The sequence below is a fragment of the Balaenoptera ricei genome, chromosome 7 (assembly GCF_028023285.1).
Source record: "Balaenoptera ricei isolate mBalRic1 chromosome 7, mBalRic1.hap2, whole genome shotgun sequence".
In the NCBI taxonomy this organism is placed as follows: Eukaryota; Metazoa; Chordata; class Mammalia; order Artiodactyla; family Balaenopteridae; genus Balaenoptera; species Balaenoptera ricei.
The window spans coordinates 103541140-103550981 of record NC_082645.1 but is presented as its reverse complement, the minus strand read 5'-3'; the positions used below and the strand labels follow the sequence as shown (position 1 = coordinate 103550981).

Below are 9842 nucleotides of genomic sequence, written 5' to 3'. Positions count from 1 at the left end.
CCTGGAATTTATTTTTTGGAAGGAGTGATAAGACAGCCAGCTTTCACTCCTGCTCTTGCCCATGGCTACCCAAACGCCCCCACGCCCTATATTGAATAATTAAGGTTTCCCCACAGAAACCTTTAACGTACCTGTGTTAATGTTTCATTCCATGATTTCCTTTTTTTTTTAATATGTCCTACCTTCCCCTCCCATCTTCCCAAATTCTCCCTAAATTTCCCTTTGGTATTTTAATTGAGATTGTATTGCACTGAAATTATAAATTAACATAGGATGACTTGACATCACATCTTCAGAGTACTGAGTTTTCTTCTCCAAGAACAAGATAGAGCTTTCTATTTTTCTCAACATTGTTATTTTTCCTGAATCTGGCTTTGAGCTTAAAAGATGCAGGTTTAGTGGAAAGAAAGTGTAAGCTTCTTTAGGGAAGGGACTGAGGGAGCCCTACTTCAGAGCCAGTCTGTGGGGTCAGTCCTGGAACTGGGGCCTAACGAGAGGTATCTGTGATTCCCCAACCAAAGCCCCCTGCCCAGCCCCCTCCCCCATATGCCACACACATACAGCAAGGCTGGGAGGCTCTGGGGACAGAAGGGGTGACAGGCCCTGGAGGACGGTCTAGCTGGGCAGGAAGGCAGCACACAGTCCATCTCAAGAGGTGGTGCGACAGGGCCCTGGGGTTCCCCAGAGGAGACCTGGCAGTCAAGACAGCAGGGGCCATGCTAGGCTTGTGCTTATCTTTTTATTGTTTCTGTCCAGAGCCTCTGCAGCAAGGGAGGGGCAGGCACAGGGAAGTGGGCACCCCGGCCACCTGCCTGAGACCGCTCTCTGCCTCTCTCCTCTCTTCTCTCTAGCATCTCGCCCACCCTCTCTCCTTCTGAATCTCCTGCTCCCACATCTGGCACCTTCGGGGGTTCCCTCTTGCAGCCCCTGCTTTCTAAGCCCACCCTGGGAAAGTAATGGACCATGGGGTCAGTTTCAAGCCCCACAGTCTCCACAGAGGGCTCTGTCCCTAGTTACCTGCCTGGCTTGCTGAGGATGCTGCCCTTTCTGACTCAGGCTGGGGAGAGGGGGTGGGGGAGGTCCATGGGGCTTGAGCCTGACCCTGCGGGGTCCCTACACCCTGCTCTGGAGTCCTCTCCAAAGCCAGAGGCTAGAGCCTGAGGTCACGGATGTGGGAGGGGCAGGGCCACTGCTGTGCCTTGGCTCCATCCCGGCTCTGCCCAGCACACTACAAGGGCAGCCAAGGGCCAGGCTCACTCACTTCCAACATCCACACCTCACACAGCAGGGGGCTCCCTGTGCCTGGGAGGGTTCAGCCACGTCCCCTGTGGGGACCATGAGGGGTGGTCGGTGAGCAGGGGTCAGAGGCCGTGAGGGGAGCACTGTGGCTGGGTGCGGTGTCCTGGGATAGAAGGAGGCTGGCTTTAGGAGGCAGTGAGGACAGGGGTGAGGACGGTCTCTGATGGCAGAGGGGTCTCTGGCTTTAGAGCACCTCGTGTTGCTGCTGTGTGGCCTCACTGACGACCTGGAGAGGAAGAGAAACCCAGTCTAACCCAGTGCTGGCCAGAGAATGGAGCCATGGCCCCGGGCCACCTCCACCCCAGCACAGCAGGATCCCCTCTGCCCCCAGGCAGGAGCCTGAACCAGCACAGCTGGTGGAAAGCACCTGGCTGACAGCCCCCCGGACACACCCCAGAGGCCCCCGTCAAGGGTAAGGGGACCAGGCAGGCCACTCACCTCCCCGTCCCGGGTCTCGATGGTCTTGATCATCACTGTCTTCTTGGTATGGACCTCAGAACCCCTTTGCTCAGGGCTTGTTTCTATAACAGATCCATCCACATACTCAGACTGACCAAGGCCACACCTGGGCTCTTCCTGTGGCTGGGAGTCCTTCCCTGGTCCCACCCGGCAGAGCCCGGAAGACGCCCACCCCCTCAAGATGGGCCTGTTACTTTTTCAGCAAAATGTCCTCACTTGTTCTTAAGCCCAGCACCCAACAGGTGGCTCTGCAGACCCAGGGACCTGTCCCAGGGCTGGGATAAGATCAGGAGCCAACAGATGTGCTCCAGGTGCCGGCGGGTTCAGGACGGCAGGGGATCCCCGAGGCCCAGGCCGCCCAGCATTCCCACCACAACCCCCACACACACCTCCTCGCTCCCTCTACACCCCTGGCTGCAGGAGAGCCCTGCATGAATTTGTACCCTGACAGGACTCCAAAGCCCAGAACCAAGATACTCTTTTGGAGGACCTCATGGTGCCCAGCCCCCTTAAGACCCCAGATGAGCAGTTTGATGTCTTAATAAAAGAGAGATGGAGAGGAGTCAGTCACTGATTCATTGTGCCCTTGGCCAGTCACTTGTCCCTCTGTGCCTCAGTTTCCCCACTATTAAATGGTAACAATGGTACTTTCCCTATAATGGCCCAGAACTATTGGCTTGTAAAAGCATTAAGCGATTTTAAATGCAAGGCTCACACTTGGTGTCTGGATTAACTACTAACTGAAAAGAGACGTTCTGAGTTTTATAGGAAGGGTCAAATTTAGGTCCTTGGTATTATGAGTTTGGTGTTGGTGAATCTCCTTAGCAGGCAACCAGCCTGTGATGAACATTGTAACTCGGTGGAGCACAGCGTGTATTTTTTCCTGATGAAAATGAACATCGAATATATAAAAGGTTTGATCTAGGAAAGGCGAAGCTGCCAAGGGCTCCAGCTTGCTTTCCTAATGTATCATTATAGCATGTTTTTCTGCTCTCCGGGGTTTGGAAACCACTCTATGTGCATATTACTAACATCAGAATGGCAGAATGCCCTAGGAGTTCGTTCTTTTAATTGTTTGGCTTTGCTAAGGTTTGGCTTCATTTTTTAAAACATGCACCCAACACCTTGCTCCAGCAAACTGGAGGTGTTCAACAAGCAGCTGGGGGTGGGGGGGCGGGGGGGAGTGCTTGGCAACTTGCCAAACGGACAATGAGTGGTGGGTGCCTTGTAGCCCAGGATATATGGTTCTAGATGCTCCTGCTGCCTGGTCTCCAAGGACACCCCTGGTACCTTGGAGTTTGGGCATATTAGGAAACAGAAACTACTGGCCATTCAATACTCCCAGAAGGTGCAGGGGGCATGGTCATGCAATACAATACCATGAAATAAAATAAAATTAAAAGCTCCCTCTGTTAGAAGGCGCCTCTATCTAAACTCCCCCGTCCTCCTGTAGCAGCCCCCTTTCTCTTCCCCAGACCCCAGCCCTGTCCCTACGGTTCTATCCTCCCCTCCTGGCTGGCCTTGGGCAGTGCCCACGCTGGACTCCTATCCCCTGCCACCCCAGCCTCCACTTGCCAACATGCACTCACCTCGGAAGTTGAGGGCAGAGAAGGTCTGGATAGGGAGGTTGATCCTGAAAGGGGAGAGACCAAGCCCCCAAAGGGTTAGAACCCTCCATCTCTCTCTGTGACCACCCCTCAAAGCTTGCCCTGGTCCTCTGTAAACACCATCCTCAGCTGTCCCAGTCCCACTGACTTCAACACTGCTCGGGGCATGGGGCCAAAGGCCAACTCCCTTCTGGAAGGATCACCCATTCCATCTCTGACCTGCTGGTGTGACACCAGAACCCCCGACACCACTGCACCCTCCATTGTACCAGGATTTGCTTCTTGCCCTTGGCACTGCAGGGTGTATCAACGGCAGCTGTGGGTGACATCCACTGTGTGTGCCCACCCTCCAGTCAGGCTGGGAACCTCTAGCCCATTATTCACTTGAGGGCAAGTTCCAGGAGCTGCCACCCCCATTTATGCCTAGTGCTGGGAAAATGCAATGCCACTTAAGGGGTCATTATATGCAGATGTTATTCTACAATATCTGAAATCTTTCTTTGTATAAATCTGTATCTAAATATGTCTGCCGAGTTTTTTAAACTTCAGATTTTATCATTTTTGTGAGTATCAATGGGCATCATTTTGTTGAGTAATTGACCTGTTATTAATTGATGATAAATTTACATAGTGAAGGGGCTTCCCTGGTGGCACAGTGGTTAAGAATACGCCTGCCAATGCAAGGGACACGGGTTCGAGCCCTGGTCTGGGAAGATCCCACATGCCATGGAGCAACTAAGCCCGTGTGCCACAGCTACTGAGCCTGCGTGCCACAACTACTGAGCCTACGTGCCACAACTACTGAAGCCCATGCGCCTACTACAGCCTGTGTTCCACAACAAGAGAAGCCACCGCAATGAGAAGCCCACGCACCACAACGAAGAATAACCCCCGCTCGCCGCAACTAGAGAAAGCCCGCGTGCAGCAATGAAGAACCGACGCAGCCAAAAATAAATTAAATAAATAAATAAAATAAATTTATATTAAAAAAGTCTACATAGTGAAATGCATAGATTTCTAGTGTGCAATCCAGTGAGTTTTGATCAGTGTCTACAACCATGTAACCACCAGTTGAAATCAAGATATAGAACATTTCCATCAATCAAGAAGGTTCCCTCGTGTCCCTTTCTGGTTGTATGTTGTTTTCTGTGTCTAGAGGTGATTTGCCCTGAGCGTATCATTGTGTCTTCTCCTATGAGCATATGTGTGTGTATACATGTGCATGTGCGTATGTGTGCACCCTCTGAGCACAAGTCTCTGCACCTTCTCTCTTAGCCTATCGTGTCCAAGCCCCTCTGTCTCTGTTTGTCTCTATCTGCCCCCTCCCTTTCCTTCCTCATCATTCCCCGCTCTGCTTCCATCTTTCTCTTGACTGGCAGTAATGTTTTATTACTGGTTGCTGAATATGGTTTTATGCTGCTGGTTCTTAATTCTGAAGATGGATGTGGGAATACTTATACTTCTCTTTTTATAAAAGCTATTAATTAAATCACTTTTTACCCAGGTGGCCTTGGTTAATTCTCTGCAATTAGCAGAGTGGTGGACTCATATAATATTGTTTCCAGATCTTGTGAAGGTGATCCTGAGCCCTGCTTTAGGGCAGGAATGGGCCCCCAGCACCCCCCAGGAGCCCACGGCCAGCCCCTGCCTTGCCCCTCACCGGCTCTCCTCGCCCTCCAGCAGCTTCCGGTAGGTGGCAATCTCCACGTCCAAGGCCATCTTGACATTGAGCAGGTCCTGGTACTCGCGCAGGTGGCGGGCCATCTCATCCTTGAGGTGTCGGATCTCCTCCTCCAGGCGTGTGATGTTGTCCTGGTAGCCGCTGGCCTCACTAGCAAAGCGGTCCTCCAGCTCCCGCATCTGCCTCATCAGCGAGTCGTTCTGCAGGGGAGGGGCGCCCGGGTCAAGGACAGGCTGCGGTGGTGGTGGGGGGTGGGGACACTCGGGGCCCAGGATGGAGAGAGGCACAGCCTCGGGGCTGGGAGACAACCCCAGATGGCCAAGTCTAGGGCTTGTCAAACTCTTCTGAGCCAGGAAACTCTAAATTCAAATGAAGTCTCATGTGGAAACTCATAGAACAGAACTGATACAAGGGAGCATGACTGTTTGGCCTCCTCGCCTCCATGCAGGAGTCCCATGATTCCTGAGAGCCCCATTGGGAATCCACCTATCTTTTTTTATCCCTGTGGTACATTTGAGCAGACAGAGACTCTGTGATGGGCCCGAGGTCACAGAGTGTGAGCTGCAGACAGGAAGGGCTAGACCAGGCAAGGTGGGCAGGGACTCACAGTGCCCTTGAGGGCATCGATCTCGCAAGTGTAGGACTGGATCTGGTGGCGGTACTCCATCATCTCCTGTTTGGCCTGGCGCAGCGCATCATTGTTCTTGTTGGCTGCCTGGGTCAGGTCAGACACCTAAGGGCAAAGAGAGGGGCCCTGAGATGACCAGGACACAGGTAGGGGTGGGCAAGGGAGCATGGAGACCCCAGGATCACCCTCCTCCCCAAAGATGGAGCGAGCCATAGGAAGTACCTCCAAACTGGGATTGAGGGGGACAGAGGGGCCAGAGTCCCACCTTTGACTTGTACCACTCCTCAGCTTCCGAGATGTTCTTAGCTGCGATGGTCTCATACTGAGCCCGTATGTCCCTGAGGGCGGCCGTGAGGTCTGGCTTGGACATGTCCATCTCCACCTGGACCTGCTGTTCCTGAAGCTGGGCTTGCAGCTCACGTATCTCCTGCAGGGTACAGCTGGGCTTCAGTCCCCGACCAGGCCCCGCACGTATCCTCACACCCCCATTCCCGGACCCCAGCACCACCACCCCCCTTCCAGCTGCTTTCACAAGGGCATACCTCTTCGTGCACTTTCTTAAGGAACGCAATTTCCTCGTTGAGAGATTCGATCCTGCGCTCCAGGTCAATTCGAGCTAGAGTGGCTGCATCCACATCCTGGTAAAGGTCAAGTGAGAGGGAGAGGGTCACTGATCACCCGATCAGGGCAGAGGGAGACCAACGGCGACACAGAGGGGACAGAAGGGGTAAGGCTGCTGGGGGACCAAAGAGGGCTCACCGCTCGGAAGGCAGCCAAATTGTTCTCCGCTTCTTCTTTCAGCTGAATTTCCTCTTGCATCCTGGCAGAGACAGGCAGAAGGACAGACAGTTGGTGGGGATAAAACTGGCAGTGGAGAAGACTGACTGGGGGCTGCCCAGGGAGTGGGCTCAGGACAGAGAGAGGAGGCCTGGCTGCTGGATAGAGACAGGAGGCCCCGCCCACACAGGGAGGGAACAGGAAGTGGCCCAATCTCTGCCCTGGAGCCACACCCTGGAAGTCTATGTCCCCACCAGATTGTGACTTCCCTGGGATTAAGAACCATGTCTATTTTTTGTTTGTTTGTTTTTAATATTTATTAATTTATTTAATTTTAGCTGCATTGGGTCTTCGTTGCTGCACATGGGCTTTCTCTAGTTGCGGTGAGCGGGGGCTACCCTTCGTTGTGGTGCACGGGCCTCTCATTGAGGTGGCCACTTCTCTTGTTGCGGGTTTCAGTAGTTGTGGCTTGCGGGCTTTAGAGCACAGCCTCAGTAGTTGTGGCGCACAGGCCCAGTTGCTCCACGGCATGCGGAATCTTCCCGACCAGGGCTCTAACCCCTGTTCCCTGCACTGGCAGGCGGACTCCCAACCACTGCGCCACCAGGGAGGTCCAAGAACCATGTCTATTTTATCCACCTCTGCGTTCCCAGGCCCCAGCCCCAGCCTGGCCCACGCAGGTGCTCATTTAACATTTGTGACCTGGGTAGTGGGCCAGTGACTTGGCTCACTACACCTGCTGCCTGTACGTACTGGGAGCCTGGTGGAGCCCACCATCTGGTCCTCCAAGCTTTCTGAGGGCTGCGGCCCCCACCCACTCTCCACTTTCCTCTAGCTTATCGGTCCCCCCTGGAAAGCTTCAGCCGGGCCCAGGGGCCAAGATCCCCTCTCTACCCCCATCCGCAGGGCCTCATCACAGATGAGCTGAGAACTACTGCTGGCCCCAGATTTCCTTGTCTCCTACCAACCTCCCCTCTCCCTCTGACTGCACATGGGCCTCCTTTCTCCATCCATGTGCCTGCCCAACCCCCAGCAACTTAAGATGCTTTTTTAAGAAGCACCTGGTCTCCCAAGGTCTCCCGTTTCCACCCCATCATGTCCCCAAGAAAATTCCTCGTTTGCAGACTGCGGGCACAGGGGAGAGACCTGGCGTCCCTCTCCCCTCCTGGGGGGACACAGGTAGACGACCCTCTCCCTGGGTACGACAGGGTGCTGACAGCTGGACCCAGCCCCAGGCCTAGCCTCCCGCGCCCAGCCCATGGAGAGGGGGGTTCTGGGAGCGCTGGGTCCTCACTTGGCCTTGAGCCGCTGCAGGTCGTCCAGCAGGTTGTCCCGCTCGACGTCGACGCGGGCGCGCTGGTTGGTGAGCACCTCCACCTGGCGCCGCAGCTCGCGCAGCTCCTCCTCGTAGATCTCGGCCACCCGCGTCGGCTCCCGGCCCTTGAGCCGGTTCACCTCGGCAGCGAGCGCCGCGTTCTGCTGCTCCAGGAAGCGCACCTTCTCAATGTAGTTGGCGAAGCGATCGTTGAGCTCCTGAAGCTCCACCTTCTCGTTGGTGCGCGTGGTCAGGAACTCCTGGTTCACGGCGTCGGCCAGCGAGAAGTCTAGCAGCTCGCCCGCGCCGTAGGAGGAGGGCGCGCGGGTTGACCCCAGCCGGCTGGCCCGCAGCGACCCCAGGCCCCCGGCCCCGCCCGACGTGCGCGACACCTGGTACACGCGGGATGTCACCGAGCTCGAGGAGCCCTTGGTGCCGAAGCCCGCACGCGGGAACACCGGCGAGCTCAGCGGGGAGCCGAGCGGGAAGCCCGGGGCCCCGCCGAAGGTGCGGCGGTAGGAGGACACGCGCTGGCTGGACGAGTAGGCCTGGCTCATGGTGGCGGCGAGGGCGAGGCTGGGCGGCGCGGCGCGGAGGAGGAAGCGGCGGGCGGCCGGCCGGAGAGTGGCTGCGGCGAGGGGAGACAGGGCCCCAGGCCGTCGGCACTATTTGTATGCGTCCTGACATCAGCCCCCGCCGCCCCTCCCCTGACAGCTGCAGGATCCCGCTGTCCTGCCAGGAAAGGGCGGCCTCTGGCGTGGGGGCAGGGAGGCCAGCTCCCCCGCAAGAAGCCTGAGCCCCTCAGCCGGCGGGTGCGGGGCCCCTGAGGGGCGTGGGAGAGGCTGGTGAACCTAGGGGGGCAGAAGATGGGCAGGCCTGCCAACCGCCTCACCAGGGCTCAAGCATGTCTGGAGCCCCCAGGTAGGCCCGCCTGCCTGCGGGCAGGGGAGAGAGCAGGGGAGAGGCTTCCATGTAGTTTGAGGGGCTCCTTTTTGCTGCAAGCAGATACTTTGGGTCACTTCCTGAAGGGACAAGGCCTATTTCCAAGAAAGGCTCCAAATCACCTTTTTTTCTAAAGAGTCTCTGAAAGTGACGAACATTTAGGAGGGCTCAGGCAAAGACCAGGAGCCCACTAGCCAGGCCTAGAGGGGGAGGGTCTCTAGACAGGCAGGGAGGATGGGGGGGACCAGCCCGGGGCACTCAGCCATCCCCGCCAGAGCCCGCCTGCTCAGGTGTGTCCACTAGCCCCTGGGTTCCAGCTCCCAGCCTCAGTTTCCCTCTGATCTAGTGAAGGCCCTTTTCCTCCCCCCTACGGGTGAGGGCAGGGCCTCAAGTTTATAAACAACAGGGTGATTTCCAGAAAGGGTCTGGTAGGCTCTCAGTTTCCAATTATAACAATTATAACATAACTGCACACTCTCAACCCTGCACCACCAGCTTCGCCTGCCTTCTGCCCCCCTTGAGCCCTCCCCCACCCCCTCTCTGATTCATACCCCTCCTCACACCACCCACGCCCACACACACCAGGGGTTTGTGTTTTGTCAGGAGCCTCATGTCAACCCAGCCATCTCCCTGGCAGCAACAGCTGCCAACCCCGAATACCAGAGCTGGTATTTATAGAGGAGAATGCATCAGTCCGGGAAACAAGCGCACAGGAGAGGAGCTCTGGGGGGTGGGGGCCGAGTACTTGAGGAGACAAGGGTGTCAGATGGTGGAGGAAGGCTTGGGGTGATGAGCCCCAATCACTTCCCACCCCCATAATGCTCCAAGCCCCCAGCAGGAATGGAGCCCTGCAGAGGGCTTGTCCATCCCTTCACAGGCCTCCTCCTTAGTACAAGGCCCTGGCTGACCCCTAAGGACATCCCTACTCCTCCATGAATGCTGGCTGTCTCTCTGTACCTTCACCTGGCACTCTACAGGCCTCTCTCAGGCCTGACCCTTTTGGAAGGCAAAGCTTGGAAATAGAGGACTGGTCTTACCCTAGCTCTGCCATTACCAGCAGATGTAATTACAAGCAGGCAGGTCCTTCACTTCTCTGTGTCCTCAACTATAAAGTGGGAGTGGTCAGCCTGGCTG

The 9842-nt window shown here is 56.0% G+C and overlaps 1 protein-coding gene across 1 annotated transcript; it reads right to left on the bottom strand.

Annotated features, from left to right (window-relative positions):
• Positions 1 to 720: 720 nt before the first annotated feature.
• On the bottom strand, positions 721 to 8424 carry DES (desmin). The gene is made up of 9 exons (XM_059928774.1): positions 7746 to 8424; positions 6434 to 6494; positions 6217 to 6312; positions 5940 to 6101; positions 5654 to 5779; positions 5026 to 5246; positions 3348 to 3391; positions 1738 to 1820; positions 721 to 1525 (listed from the first exon to the last, which is right to left on the bottom strand). The coding sequence occupies exons 1-9, from the start codon at positions 8321 to 8323 to the stop codon at positions 1484 to 1486; spliced, it is 1413 nt and encodes a 470-aa protein (XP_059784757.1). The 5' UTR covers positions 8324 to 8424; the 3' UTR covers positions 721 to 1483.
• Between the last annotated feature and the right edge of the window lie 1418 nt (positions 8425 to 9842).

Excerpts from the sequence above, each read along its gene's own strand:
- DES (XM_059928774.1), bottom strand. The coding sequence starts at position 8,323 with ATGAGCCAGGCCTACTCGTCCAGCCAGCGCGTGTCCTCCTACCGCCGC. Across the intron at positions 6,102-6,216 it reads TTAAGAAAGTGCACGAAGAG|GAGATACGTGAGCTGCAAGC; the intron begins GTATGCCCTTGT and ends TGTACCCTGCAG. Across the intron at positions 5,780-5,939 it reads AGGAGTGGTACAAGTCAAAG|GTGTCTGACCTGACCCAGGC; the intron begins GTGGGACTCTGG and ends CTTTGCCCTTAG.